We start from the raw sequence: 16,650 nt of genomic DNA on the forward strand, positions 1-16,650 counted from the left end.
ACCAGTACAGCCAGCAACACTCTGTGCATCGCCAGTCACACCAGTACAGCCAGCAACACTCTGTGCATCGCCAGTCACACCAGTACAGCCAGCAACACTCTGTACATCACCAGTCACACCAGTACAGCCAGCAACACTCTCTGCATCGCCAGTCACACCAGTACAGCCAGCAACACTCTGTACATCGCCAGTCACACCAGTACAGCCAGCAACACTCTGTACATCGCCAGTCACACCAGTACAGCCAGCAACACTCTGTGCATCGCCAGTCACACCAGTACAGCCAGCAACACTCTCTGCATCGCCAGTCACACCAGTACAGCCAGCAACACTCTGTGCATCGCCTGTCACACCAGTACAGCCAGCAACACTCTGTACATCACCAGTCACACCAGTACAGCCGGCAACACTCTGTGCATCGCCAGTCACACCAGTACAGCCAGCAACACTCTGTGCATCACCAGTCACACCAGTACAGCCAGCAACACTCTGTACATCGCCAGTCACACCAGTACAGCCAGCAACACTCTCTGCATCGCCAGTCACACCAGTACAGCCAGCAACACTCTGTGCATCGCCAGTCACACCAGTACAGCCAGCAACACTCTGTACATCACCAGTCACACCAGTACAGCCAGCAACACTCTGTGCATCGCCAGTCACACCAGTACAGCCAGCAACACTCTGTACATCGCCAGTCACACCAGTACAGCCAGCAACACTCTGTACATCGCCAGTCACACCAGTACAGCCAGCAACACTCTGTGCATCGCCAGTCACACCAGTACAGCCAGCAACACTCTCTGCATCGCCAGTCACACCAGTACAGCCAGCAACACTCTGTACATCGCCAGTCACACCAGTACAGCCAGCAACACTCTGTGCATCGCCTGTCACACCAGTACAGCCAGCAACACTCTGTGCATCGCCTGTCACACCAGTACAGCCAGCAACACTCTGTACATCGCCTGTCACACCAGTACAGCCAGCAACACTCTGTACATCGCCAGTCACACCAGTACAGCCAGCAACACTCTGTACATCGCCAGTCACACCAGTACAGCCAGCAACACTCTCTGCATCGCCAGTCACACCAGTACAGCCAGCAACACTCTGTGCATCGCCAGTCACACCAGTACAGCCAGCAACACTCTCTGCATCGCCAGTCACACCAGTACAGCCAGCAACACTCTGTGCATCGCCAGTCACACCAGTACAGCCAGCAACACTCTGTACATCGCCAGTCACACCAGTACAGCCAGCAACACTCTGTACATCGCCAGTCACACCAGTACAGCCAGCAACACTCTGTACATCGCCAGTCACACCAGTACAGCCAGCAACACTCTGTGCATCGCCAGTCACACCAGCACAGCCAGCAACACTCTGTACATCGCCAGTCACACCAGTACAGCCAGCAACACTCTGTACATCGCCAGTCACACCAGTACAGCCAGCAACACTCTGTACATCGCCATTCACACCAGTACAGCCAGCAACACTCTGTACATCGCCATTCACACCAGTACAGCCAGCAACACTCTGTGCATCGCCAGTCACACCAGTACAGCCAGCAACACTCTGTACATCGCCAGTCACACCAGTACAGCCAGCAACACTCTGTGCATCGCCAGTCACACCAGTACAGCCAGCAACACTCTGTACATCGCCAGTCACACCAGTACAGCCAGCAACACTCTCTGCATCGCCAGTCACACCAGTACAGCCAGCAACACTCTCTGCATCGCCAGTCACACCAGTACAGCCAGCAACACTCTCTGCATCGCCAGTCACACCAGTACAGCCAGCAACACTCTGTACATCGCCAGTCACACCAGCACAGCCAGCAACACTCTGTACATCGCCAGTCACACCAGTACAGCCAGCAACACTCTGTACATCGCCAGTCACACCAGCACAGCCAGCAACACTCTCTGCATCGCCAGTCACACCAGTACAGCCAGCAACACTCTGTGCATCGCCAGTCACACCAGTACAGCCAGCAACACTCTCTGCATCGCCAGTCACACCAGTACAGCCAGCAACACTCTGTGCATCGCCAGTCACACCAGTACAGCCAGCAACACTCTGTGCATCGCCAGTCACACCAGTACAGCCAGCAACACTCTGTGCATCGCCTGTCACACCAGTACAGCCAGCAACACTCTGTACACAGCCAGCAACACTCTCTGCATCGCCATTCACACCAGTACAGCCAGCAACACTCTGTACATCACCAGTCACACCAGTACAGCCAGCAACACTCTGTACATCGCCAGTCACACCAGTACAGCCAGCAACACTCTCTGCATCGCCAGTCACACCAGTACAGCCAGCAACACTCTCTGCATCGCCAGTCACACCAGTACAGCCAGCAACACTCTGTACATCGCCAGTCACACCAGTACAGCCAGCAACACTCTGTGCATCGCCATTCACACCAGTACAGCCAGCAACACTCTCTGCATCGCCAGTCACACCAGTACAGCCAGCAACACTCTGTACATCGCCAGTCACACCAGTACAGCCAGCAACACTCTGTACATCGCCAGTCACACCAGTACAGCCAGCAACACTCTCTGCATCGCCTGTCACACCAGTACAGCCAGCAACACTCTGTGCATCGCCAGTCACACCAGTACAGCCAGCAACACTCTGTACATCGCCAGTCACACCAGTACAGCCAGCAACACTCTGTACATCGCCATTCACACCAGTACAGCCAGCAACACTCTGTACATCGCCAGTCACACCAGTACAGCCAGCAACACTCTGTACATCGCCATTCACACCAGTACAGCCAGCAACACTCTGTACATCGCCAGTCACACCAGTACAGCCAGCAACACTCTCTGCATCGCCAGTCACACCAGTACAGCCAGCAACACTCTGTACATCGCCAGTCACACCAGTACAGCCAGCAACACTCTGTGCATCGCCAGTCACACCAGTACAGCCAGCAACACTCTGTGCATCGCCAGTCACACCAGTACAGCCAGCAACACTCTGTACATCGCCAGTCACACCAGTACAGCCAGCAACACTCTCTGCATCGCCAGTCACACCAGTACAGCCAGCAACACTCTGTACATCGCCAGTCACACCAGTACAGCCAGCAACACTCTGTGCATCGCCAGTCACACCAGTACAGCCAGCAACACTCTGTACATCGCCAGTCACACCAGTACAGCCAGCAACACTCTGTACATCGCCAGTCACACCAGTACAGCCAGCAACACTCTGTGCATCACCAGTCACACCAGTACAGCCAGCAACACTCTGTACATCGCCTGTCACACCAGTACAGCCAGCAACACTCTGTACATCACCAGTCACACCAGTACAGCCAGCAACACTCTGTACATCGCCTGTCACACCAGTACAGCCAGCAACACTCTGTACATCGCCAGTCACACCAGTACAGCCAGCAACACTCTGTGCATCGCCAGTCACACCAGTACAGCCAGCAACACTCTCTGCATCGCCAGTCACACCAGTACAGCCAGCAACACTCTGTACATCACCAGTCACACCAGTACAGCCAGCAACACTCTGTGCATCGCCAGTCACACCAGTACAGCCAGCAACACTCTCTGCATCGCCAGTCACACCAGTACAGCCAGCAACACTCTGTACATCGCCAGTCACACCAGTACAGCCAGCAACACTCTGTGCATCGCCAGTCACACCAGTACAGCCAGCAACACTCTGTACATCGCCAGTCACACCAGTACAGCCAGCAACACTCTGTACATCGCCAGTCACACCAGTACAGCCAGCAACACTCTGTGCATCGCCAGTCACACCAGTACAGCCAGCAACACTCTGTGCATCGCCAGTCACACCAGTACAGCCAGCAACACTCTGTACATCACCAGTCACACCAGTACAGCCAGCAACACTCTGTGCATCGCCAGTCACACCAGCACAGCCAGCAACACTCTGTGCATCGCCAGTCACACCAGTACAGCCAGCAACACTCTGTACATCGCCAGTCACACCAGTACAGCCAGCAACACTCTGTGCATCGCCAGTCACACCAGTACAGCCAGCAACACTCTGTACATCGCCAGTCACACCAGTACAGCCAGCAACACTCTCTGCATCGCCAGTCACACCAGTACAGCCAGCAACACTCTGTGCATCGCCAGTCACACCAGTACAGCCAGCAACACTCTGCGCATCGCCAGTCACACCAGTACAGCCAGCAACACTCTGTGCATCGCCAGTCACACCAGTACAGCCAGCAACACTCTCTGCATCGCCAGTCACACCAGTACAGCCAGCAACACTCTGTACATCGCCAGTCACACCAGTACAGCCAGCAACACTCTGTACATCGCCAGTCACACCAGTACAGCCAGCAACACTCTGTACATCGCCAGTCACACCAGTACAGCCAGCAACACTCTGTACATCGCCAGTCACACCAGTACAGCCAGCAACACTCTGTACATCGCCAGTCACACCAGTACAGCCAGCAACACTCTGTACATCGCCAGTCACACCAGTACAGCCAGCAACACTCTGTACATCGCCAGTCACACCAGTACAGCCAGCAACACTCTCTGCATCGCCAGTCACACCAGTACAGCCAGCAACACTCTCTGCATCGCCAGTCACACCAGTACAGCCAGCAACACTCTGTACATCGCCAGTCACACCAGTACAGCCAGCAACACTCTGTGCATCGCCAGTCACACCAGTACAGCCAGCAACACTCTGTACATCGCCAGTCACACCAGTACAGCCAGCAACACTCTGTGCATCGCCTGTCACACCAGTACAGCCAGCAACACTCTGTGCATCGCCAGTCACACCAGTACAGCCAGCAACACTCTGTACATCGCCAGTCACACCAGTACAGCCAGCAACACTCTCTGCATCGCCAGTCACACCAGTACAGCCAGCAACACTCTGTGCATCGCCAGTCACACCAGTACAGCCAGCAACACTCTCTGCATCGCCAGTCACACCAGTACAGCCAGCAACACTCTGTGCATCGCCAGTCACACCAGTACAGCCAGCAACACTCTGTACATCGCCAGTCACACCAGTACAGCCAGCAACACTCTGTACATCGCCAGTCACACCAGCACAGCCAGCAACACTCTGTACATCGCCAGTCACACCAGTACAGCCAGCAACACTCTGTACATCGCCAGTCACACCAGTACAGCCAGCAACACTCTGTACATCGCCAGTCACACCAGTACAGCCAGCAACACTCTGTACATCGCCAGTCACACCAGTACAGCCAGCAACACTCTGTGCATCGCCAGTCACACCAGTACAGCCAGCAACACTCTGTGCATCGCCAGTCACACCAGTACAGCCAGCAACACTCTGTACATCGCCATTCACACCAGTACAGCCAGCAACACTCTGTACATCGCCATTCACACCAGTACAGCCAGCAACACTCTGTACATCGCCAGTCACACCAGTACAGCCAGCAACACTCTGTACATCACCAGTCACACCAGTACAGCCAGCAACACTCTGTGCATCACCAGTCACACCAGTACAGCCAGCAACACTCTGTGCATCGCCAGTCACACCAGTACAGCCAGCAACACTCTCTGCATCGCCTGTCACACCAGTACAGCCAGCAACACTCTCTGCATCGCCTGTCACACCAGTACAGCCAGCAACACTCTGTGCATCACCAGTCACACCAGTACAGCCAGCATATACACAGCACCGGCCCTCTCCCAAATACAGAGCTCCAATATACCCAGCACAGAACCAGACCTCTCCCACATACCCGGCACAGTACCAGCCCTCTCTCATATACCTGGCACAGTACCGGCCTTTCCCATATACCCGGCACAGTACCAGTCCTCTCCCATATACCCGGCACAGTACCAGCCTCTCCCATATACCCGGCACAGTACCAGCCTCTCCCATATACCCGGCACAGTACCAACCTCTCCCATATACCCGGCACAGTACCAGCCTCTCCCACGCACTCGGCACAGTACCAGCCTCTCCCATATACCCGGCACAGTACCAGCCTCTCCCATATACCCGGCACAGTATCAGCCTCTCCCATATACCCGGCACAGTACCAGCCTCTCCCATATACCCGGCACAGTACCAGCCTCTCCCATATACCCGGCACAGTACCAGCTTCTCCCACATACCCAGCACAGTACCAGCCTCTCCCATACACCCAGCACAGTACCAGCTTCTTCCATATACCCGGCACAGTACCAGCCTCTCCCATATACCCGGCACAGTACCAGCCTCTCCCATACACTCGGCACAGTACCAGCCTCTCCCATACACCCGGCACAGTACCAGCCTCTCCCATATACCCGGCACAGTACCAGCCTCTCCCATACACCCGGCACAGTACCAGCCTCTCCCACATACCCGGCACAGTACCAGCTTCTCCCACATACCCAGCACAGTACCAGCCTCTCCCATACACCCAGCACAGTACCAGCTTCTCCCATATACCCGGCACAGTACCAGCCTCTCCCATATACCCGGCACTGTACCAGCCTCTCCCATACACCCGGCACAGTACCAGCCTCTCCCATACACCCGGCACAGTACCAGCCTCTCCCATATACCCGGCACAGTACCAGCCTCTCCCATATACCCGGCGCAGTACCAGCCTCTCCCATACACCCGGCGCAGTACCAGCCTCTCCCATACACCCAGCACAGTACCAGCTTCTCCCATATACCCGGCACAGTACCAGCCTCTCCCATATACCCGGCACAGTACCAGCCTCTCCCATACACTCGGCACAGTACCAGCCTCTCCCATACACCCGGCACAGTACCAGCCTCTCCTATACACCCAGCACAGTACCAGCCTCTCCCATATACCCGGCACAGTACCAGCCTCTCCCATATACCCGGCACAGTACCAGCCTCTCCCATACACTCGGCACAGTACCAGCCTCTCCCATACACCCAGCACAGTACCAGCCTCTCCCATATACCCGGCACAGTACCAGCCTCTCCCACATACCCGGCACAGTACCAGCCTCTCCCATATACCCGGCACAGTACCAGCCTCTCCCATACACCCAGCACAGTAGCAGCTTCTCCCACATACCCGGTACAGTACCAGCCTCTCCCATATACCCGGCACAGTACCAGCCTCTCCCATACACCCGGCACAGTACCAGCCTCTCCCATATACCCGGCACAGTACCAGCCTCTCCCATACACCCGGCACAGTACCAGCCTCTCCCATATACCCGGCACAGTACCAGCCTCTCCCACATACCCGGCACAGTACCAGCCTCTCCCATATACCCGGCACAGTACCAGCCTCTCCCACATACCCGGCACAGTACCAGCCTCTCCCATATACCCGGCACAGTACCAGCCTCTCCCATACACCCAGCACAGTACCAGCCTCTCCCATACACCCAGCACAGTACCAGCTTCTCCCACATACCCGGTACAGTACCAGCCTCTCCCATATACCCGGCACAGTACCAGCCTCTCCCATATACCCGGCACAGTACCAGCCTCTCCCATACACCCAGCACAGTACCAGCTTCTCCCACATACCCGGTACAGTACCAGCCTCTCCCATATACCCGGCACAGTACCAGCCTCTCCCATACACCCGGCACAGTACCAGCCTCTCCCATACACCCAGCACAGTACCAGCTTCTCCCACATACCCGGTACAGTACCAGCCTCTCCCATATACCCGGCACAGTACCAGCCTCTCCCATATACCCGGCACAGTACCAGCCTCTCCCATACACCCAGCACAGTACCAGCTTCTCCCACATACCCGGTACTGTACCAGCCTCTCCCATATACCCGGCACAGTACCAGCCTCTCCCATACACCCGGCACAGTACCAGCCTCTCCCATATACCCGGCACAGTACCAGCCTCTCCCATACACCCGGCACAGTACCAGCCTCTCCCATATACCCGGCACAGTACCAGCCTCTCCCACATACCCGGCACAGTACCAGCCTCTCCCATATACCCGGCACAGTACCAGCCTCTCCCACATACCCGGCACAGTACCAGCCTCTCCCATATACCCGGCACAGTACCAGCCTCTCCCATACACCCAGCACAGTACCAGCTTCTCCCACATACCCGGTACAGTACCAGCCTCTCCCATATACCCGGCACAGTACCAGCCTCTCCCATACACCCGGCACAGTACCAGCCTCTCCCATACACCCAGCACAGTACCAGCCTCTCCCATATACCCGGCACAGTACCAGCCTCTCCCATATACTCGGCACAGTACCAGCCTCTCCCATATACCCGGCACAGTACCAGCCTCTCCCATACACCCAGCACAGTACCAGCTTCTCCCACATACCCGGTACTGTACCAGCCTCTCCCATACACCCAGCACAGTACCAGCCTCTCCCATATACCCGGCACAGTACCAGCCTCTCCCATATACTCGGCACAGTACCAGCCTCTCCCATACACCCGGCACAGTACCAGCCTCTCCCACATACCCGGCACAGTACCAGCCTCTCCCACATACCCAGCACAGTACCAGCTTCTCCCACATACCCGGTACAGTACCAGCCTCTCCCATATACCAGGGACAGTACCAGCCTCTCCCATATACCCAGCACAATACCAGCCTCTCCCATATACCCGGCACAGTACAAGCCTCTCCCATATACCCAGCACAGTACCAGCTTCTCCCACATACCCAGCACAGTACCAGCCCATACTTGCCTACCTGACCCTCTCCATGAGGGAGAAAATGCTCTGTTCCTGGACTTTCCTGGTAATGTATGATTGCCATCACCTGTGGTGAAACACCTTTCTTATCAATTAACTAGCTCACCACAGGTGATGGCAATCATACATTACCAGGAAAGTCCAGGAACAGAGTATTTTCTCCCTCATGGAGAGGGTCAGGTAGGCAAGTATGTACCAGCCTCTACCATACAGACGGCATAGCGCAGTGTGTATAATAACACTAACATAACACTCTGTACAGAGATATCCCGGAGCACTGTCAGCATTTCATACAGTATTTTACCTCCCATTACTGACAAACCATAAATCTAGAACGCTGAGGACTATTTGTCACCGGCTGAGGGTAATAACATTAAACGAGCCTCTGCTGCATAAAGCTGCACATACACAACCCTGCAGAGCATTGCAGAAACTGGGGGTAATTCAGAGTTGATCGCAGCAGCAAGTTTGTTAGCAGTAGGGCAAAACCATGGGGGTAATTCCAAGTTGATCGCAGCAGGATTTTTTTAGCAGTTGGGCAAAACCATGTGCACTGCAGGGGAGGCAGATATAACATGTGCAGATAGAGTTAGATTTGGGTGGGTTATTTTATTTCTGTGCAGGGTAAATATTGGCTGCTTTATTTTTACACTGCAATTTAGATTGCAGATTGAACACACCACACCCAAATCTATCTCTCTCTGCACGTTATATCTGCCTTCCCTGCAGTGCACATGGGGGGTCATTCCGAGTTGTTCGCTCGCAAGCTGCTTTTAGCAGCTTTGCACACGCTAAGCCGCCGCCTACTGGGAGTGAATCTTAGCTTATCAAAATTGCGAACGAAAGATTAGCAGAATTGCGAATAGACACTTCTTAGCAGTTTCTGAGTAGCTCCAGACTTACTCGGCATCTGCGATCAGTTCAGTGCTTGTCGTTCCTGGTTTGACGTCACAAACACACCCAGCGTTCGCCCAGACACTCCTCCGTTTCTCCAGCCACTCCCGCGTTTTTCCCAGAAACGGTAGCGTTTTTTCGCACACACCCATAAAACGGCCAGTTTCCGCCCAGAAACACCCACTTCCTGCCAATCACATTACGATCACCAGAACGAAGAAAAAAACCTCGTAATGCCGTGAGTAAAATACCTAACTGCATAGCAAATTTACTTGGCGCAGTCGCACTGCGGACATTGCGCATGCGCATTAGCGACTAATCGCTCCGTTGCGACAAAAAAATAACGAGCGAACAACTCGGAATGACCCCCATGGTTTTGCCCAACTGCTAAGAAAAATCCTGCTGCGATCAACTTGGAATTACCCCCCATGTGCACTGCAGGTGTGGCAGATGTAACATGTGCAGAGAGAGTTAGATTTGGGTGGGTTATTTTGTTTCTGTGCAGGGTAAATACTGGCTGCTTTATTTTTACACTGCAATTTAGATTTCCGTTTGGACACACCCCACCCAAATCTAACTCTCTCTGCACATGTTACATCTGCCTCCCCTGCACTGCACATGGTTTTGCCCAACTGCTAACAAATTTGCTGCTGCGATCAGGTCTGAATTACCCCCCAGTGAGAGATGCAGATGATTGCATAATTGTGAAGGGTATAGTGAGGAATGTGCGGAGAAAAGCTCAGCACTGCAGTATGCTGCCAGTGTACACAGCTCTGCGGATTCACCAGTGACATTGACAGCTGTGTGTGACCTTGGTGACGGCAGTGATCACAGCTGTACTGCGGAGCTGCGATGGGACATGCTGCATTTATGGGGTCACTCACCCCATCCCAGCACTCCGGCATCCTTTTCAGAGTAAGATGTGCAGAAGACAGCAGCGCTGTGTACAGGCAGCAGCAGCAGGAGACAGCGATGTGTGCAGTGTAGCAGCTGACGCAGACCCAGCCCTCCCTCCATCACACCCTCCCTCCTTTTACTGCAGAGACAACCGCTGGGTGATTGGGTGAGATGCAGGAGACCCCCACCCATACTCACACACTGGTCTGACCTGCACAGCCAGGACTCCAGCACAGCACTGTACACACCCCTGCCACTATATACACCGTATACTCCATACATGCACCTGCCTCTATATACAGCCCTTACACCATATACTCAATACACGCCCCTGCCACTATATATTCTATACACAGCATTTAAACGTATACTCCATATAAACTCCTGCCACTGTATACTCTATACACACCCCTGCCACTATATACTCCATACACAGCCCTTACACCGTATACTCTATACACACCCCTGCCACTATATACTCCATACACAGCCCTTACACCGTATACTCTATACACACCCCTGCCACTATATACTCCATACACACCCCTGCCACTATATACTCTATACACAGCCCTTACACTGTATACTCTACATACATCCCTGCCACTGTATATTCCATATATTCCCCTCACACCACATACTCCATACACACCCCTGCCACTATATACTCTATGCACCCCCCTTACACCATATACTCCATACACACCCCTGCCACTATATACTCTATGCACCCCCCTTACACCATATACTCCATACACACCCCTGCCACTATATACTCTATACACAGCCCTTACACCATATACTCCATACACGCACCGCACATGCCCCTTATGCCATATATGGCGCATATGCCCCACACGCCGCACACACCCCATACGCCATGTACTCTGCACACGCCCCATATGCCATATACTCTGCACACGCTTCTTCCACCGCATACTCTGCACACACCCGTCCCGCTGCACCCGCCCCTTACGCCATATACTCTGCTCCCGCCCCTTACGCCATACACTCAGCACATGCCCCTTATACCATACATGAAGCACACACCCTTTACACAATACACTCCGCACTAACCCCTTACGCCATACACTCCGTACATGTCGGATCCACTGCACACGCCCCTTATGCCATACACTACGCACCTGCCCTTTACACTGTACACTCCTCACACACCTGTCCTTTTCTGGGTCCCATCGGAATGATGGTTCTTATTAATCTTATTATTGATTAAAAAATAAAAACACGAGTTGATTTGGACACTACAAAAGTGTTGCAGGGGGGAGGGGAATGACAGAATAAAGCTCGTGTCAAAGTCAGAAAAATATCATGCTACACGTTGCCATATATTCCTCATGCGCTTGCCCGCTGCACGTGCATTTTCTCCCGTGCGTGCGCATACTCAGTTGCGTGACGGTGCCTCCACGGCCATGCGCTTGAGCGCATGGTATGTGCATTTACGGTAGAGTTTGTGTGCGTCTAGCGAGCGACTCAATCGCTACTCAATAAATCCAAATAGTGCGTTTTATAGATAATGTTCCCCTTAATAATAACTGTGTCTGTTTAATGTAGTTGGTCCCTGGACAAAGGAATTCCTCTTTTTATGGTACGAAGGGCCAGACAGGGTTTGAGCAGTTGTGCTTGGTACCTAACCGAAGAGTATTTTAATAGCAACAATCCGGTGTTGGTTAGGTGAAGATTAATCGCTCCTGCATATAGTTATGGCTATTAGTAGTTTCTGGACATTTCCTATATTTGCAGTTCATTATCCATGCGGCGGGAATCCGGAGATTCCCTCCCACCTGAGCAGTTTGATATAGTCACAGCCCACCTGTTCAAACTAACCTATGACCTTTTGTTATGATGCGAGGAGACATTCCTGTGTCCAATGAACAATGAGATTATAGGTCCCTTTGTAGTGTACTGTATGCAGTGTATATAAGATCAGCCAGCCTGGGCAGCTCTCTTTGACTCTCCACAAACGGTTTTCATCTTGACTAACTTGGAGCTGGTACCAGAAAGCTGCGCAGCGATCATTCTCTGTTTGTATTGGCCATACTCTCTCTCTCTCTCACTCTGTTATAGTATAAGATTGTGACGCTATTGTATATTTCTGTCTAGATATTCTGTTAGAATGATATGTTAGCTTGTAGTGTATGACTTGTAAACTGTTTCCCCTTTTCGATATAACTAAAAGCTTGTTAGTAAAGATGTTGGAACCTTAGCACGGTATCGTGTGTTCATTACATTGCAGAGGGTAATAGGAGCGTCTCGATCGCTCAAACAGCTTTAGTATTAACAAGGTTAAGCAGCGTTATATCGCTACAGTATTTCAGTACAAGGTTTACAGTATAAGAATATCCTTTCTGTGTCTTACATTCAAGGTTTACTGATTGTCATCCTGTGAGCGTCTGTGCCACTCGTGATCTCCTCGTGGTCTCGAGCGTCCGCTACGCTGGTAGCGTAGCATTACGGTAGTCGACTGCCTATAGCGTGCTCGACACAACGCATTAAGCTGTGAGCGAGCGTGTCGCATGTGCGTCTCGATCACGGACGAGCGTATGCTACGCTAAGTGCGTACCCTTACGGTACCCCATATGCCAATTGCGTACTGAGTCTCTTACTTATATATAGTGAAGGTTATAAGGTAATTAAAATCAACATTATCAATTGGGAGCTCGTCCGTCCTCCACATATCCACACTGACGAAAGCAGACGTTATCTGCCAGCAAGGGCGGGAAGGCAGTAGTGCTGGCTAGATAAGCGTCTGTTTCGCTACGTTGTAGGAGTGCTGGTGGAATCCGGAACCGGAGGTAAGAACAATACGCTATTGTCTTTTTAAAACTGTTTTATTTCTGTCTTGCGTACGCACGCACGCACGCATACATATGCATTTCTTTTCATTTGTGTATTTTCACATCACTCTCCTGGTTGCCATTTCATAATTGATAACGTGCTGAGAAAGATTTGTTGCTATTGGTAGTTAAAGAGTAAAAAAATAATACATTAAGAGGTAATTTGTAAAACACGCACACAGCTTTGCCTAAAGATACAAGGAAAGACCTGTGTGGTGCTCGGTAGATGATTACAGTTAAAGATCATCTACATTGATAAACGTGTTAATTGTATTTCTGTGGACATATCTGGCTGGCGTACACGTGTCTCTAACAAAAGGGTGAGACTAGCGTACGCGACGCAAGGGCCGACGCACGGAGCGTATATTACGCAACGGAGCGTCTGGGTACGCCCACATAATACAAATCCCACGATAGTATTATTTTAAATAGGCGAAAAGGAGGCAACGCGATAATAGCGCAAGTCAATTTCAGTGTCCAAAATTTTAAGCTAATAGATCCTTCTCTAATTTGCAACTCATCTGGACTAGACTGTGTTACTGAATGAAAGGGATTTCTGCGCAGAAACGAAAGTGAAGTGTATATGAGGTGAAAGTGTGTGTATACATATATAAGTATTCTCTCATTTTTTTTGATTGGAACGTAGAAGTCGAGTTCTCGTGAGGACATTCACGTAAGTGACGGCATGGTGGCTTGGGAGGCATCCCTTGTTAAACATATACAGGAGCATTAGAGTATAGCAGAGTAAAAGTCTACTGTAGACACAGACCAGGAGGTCACGGACCAGGAGGTCCAGAGAGACAGACCAGGAGGTCTAGGTACAGCAGACTAGGAAGTCCGCTATAGATAGAGAAAAGAGGCACAACCCAGGGGGTTGGTGCAGTACCCATATAGGCCATTAAGCTCCGGCTGAAGGAATTCGCAGCCGCAATTTTCGATTCCACTGGTCGTTCCGCACATAAGATTAGTTGCTTATGTGCAGTACGATTGTACCGCACGTAATTGTGTGCATTAGTTAGTAACTTGACCCAGTACCATTTGCATACGCTAGAGGGGTCATAAACGCTATTTGTACATTCTAACGTGATTTTTGAAATTTTTTTATTTTAAGGGAGGTTCGCTGGTCACTCGGGAATTCTTTAACAACCGATACTTGCTGGGGACGGGTAACCTACTCCCACACGCCCCAGAAATAAAGGTTTATAGGGGCCCTAGGTTGGGTACAGCAGCTCTGAGTCAGTGATTGCAGTATTGGCCAACGTGGGCGAGAGTTTGTGAAGGTACTCGGTAAAGTTTCACCGTCGGCCTACCGGACATCTTGGTTTTTGTAAGGGTTCGCTGAAGACCCTGATTTGAAGGTCAGAGGTAGTGAAAGCAACACCTGCAAGGATGGGGGCCAGTTGTTCGGGTAGGGGGCGATCAACCATGGTTCCGGTTGATGTAGTAAACCGGCCAATAGGGTCGGCAAGGTATATTATGTGTGAAAAATACGGTTCACACACAGAGGTTTTGTGCAATGAATGGGAAAGAATGACTGTGCATGACGGGGAAAAGTTCCCACGGGTAGGCAGTTTTAGCCCAGATGTGTTACAAAATCTAAGGAGAAGGATATGTCTCATTAAATCTGCAAAGAGACGGATCAAGCATTATGACTATTTACAGTTATGGCAACAGGAGGGTGAAATACAGAGAGGATTGGCTCAAGCGGCTGGATCTAACCCTATTAGGAAACTGATAGCCACCGCGCCACCGCCACCATACATAACAGGAGAGAAAGTGGTTACAGAGAATGGCACACTGGTGTACGATAAACATGCACTTAGTAACTGTATAAATGTTAAGAATAATGTAACTAAGATTATTGATGCAAATACTAATCAGTGCAAGCTGTACCCTGTTTTAAACTTTCCCCAGGATTGTGACCAAGAGGATGAGCCAACAACAATATCGGCACTCTCTCTAGCAGCCACCATAGCAGAAACAACAGTGGGCACGTCCCAACCAGTAAGAGCAGTATCAAAGGCCCCTAGCGGAGGGACAGGTGAGGTCGTATCAACCGGTAAGTACGGCACTATACACTATGCTGAAACCATTACACCACATGTTGTAGAATCTACTCAGAATGATGTTATTGAACTTAATCCTGTTAGGATAATTGCAGTGCCAAATGGGAAAACTGATACTTCAGGAGCCACTCCTATCAGAAACATCGCCATGCACTGTCCCTTTTCCCGAACGGAATTAAGATCAATGGTGTCTGAATTCCCTGATCCTAGGAAAGATCTAGTTGCAAGCCAGAAGTACATTAGAGAGCTAGGATATACTGTAGACCCCAATAACAAAGATTGGCGGACATTGCTGAGGGCATGTTTACCCTCCAATGTCGACTCAGCGAGTTTTATAACTGACTGTAGACTACATGAAGAAGTACCCCTTACTGAGGAGTACAATCAAGATAATGTGAAAAGAATTAACTTGCAGCTGGGAGTATATTTCCCAGCAGTTGCTAAATGGAACAAAATTTTCTCCATCAAGCAAAAGGAGGGAGAAACAGCGGATGATTATTTTCATCGGGCACTGCAGGAAATGGCTAAGTATACAGGGATAGAAGACATTAAAACAAATTTAAATCATAGAGAAGTAGCAGTATCTGTGTTAATGGATGGTTTAAAGGAAGTATTGAGGACGAGGGTACAGACCACCCAACCATGTTGGCGAGGTTTGTCGGTGGCTACTTTGAGAGAGGCCGCTATTGATCATGATCGGAATATCACCAGACACAGGGAGTCACAGAGTGATACGTTAATGGCCGTAAGTATACAGGCCCTGACCACAAGGCCACCTCAGCATAAGTTTCAGACCCCTGTGGGTAAGTCAAATGTGGTAACTTGTTATTGCTGTCATAAGAAGGGACATTTTGCACGAGACTGTAAAAGTAAAAACATACAACACTCATACCGAACCCCTAGACAACGACATGACACATGAAATTGGGATCAAGGACCGCAGAGACGGAGTTATGAGCCACATGCAGGGGAAACAAGAAGGTATCCCCCAAGGAGAGACTGGCAAGTCTCCGACAGTTCCCATTTACCCCCTTCACAGGTAATAGCTGCCAGTGCGATACAGGGAGGTCACCACACACCATAGGGGCGTGGCCACACCTGTAATCTGCAGCCAGTGAAATTGATTGCGAACCTTGGAAGTGAACCCGAGGTCACAATTGATGTAGCTGGTAGATCTCTAAATTTCCTTGTAGATACGGGGGCGGCCAAGTCAGTGATAAATTCGACCGTGGGCATG

General features: G+C 51.3%; 1 protein-coding gene across 7 annotated transcripts in view; it reads right to left on the minus strand.

Moving 5' to 3' along the window:
- NDRG4 (NDRG family member 4) overlaps positions 1-16,650 on the minus strand; it is a 230,300-nt gene that overhangs the window by 126,462 nt on the left and 87,188 nt on the right. The window contains exon 1 of one of the 7 annotated variants that reach the window (XM_063945838.1): positions 10,480-10,585. The exons of the other annotated variants lie outside the window; for them this stretch is intronic. Coding sequence (XP_063801908.1) covers positions 10,480-10,500 — 21 coding nt within the window. The 5' untranslated portion in view covers positions 10,501-10,585. Of the gene's footprint in view, positions 1-10,479; positions 10,586-16,650 lie in introns of those variants that run through there. 7 annotated transcript variants of the gene reach the window in all.

The sequence above is a fragment of the Pseudophryne corroboree genome, chromosome 11 (genome assembly GCF_028390025.1).
Source record: "Pseudophryne corroboree isolate aPseCor3 chromosome 11, aPseCor3.hap2, whole genome shotgun sequence".
Lineage (NCBI taxonomy): Eukaryota > Metazoa > Chordata > Amphibia > Anura > Myobatrachidae > Pseudophryne > Pseudophryne corroboree.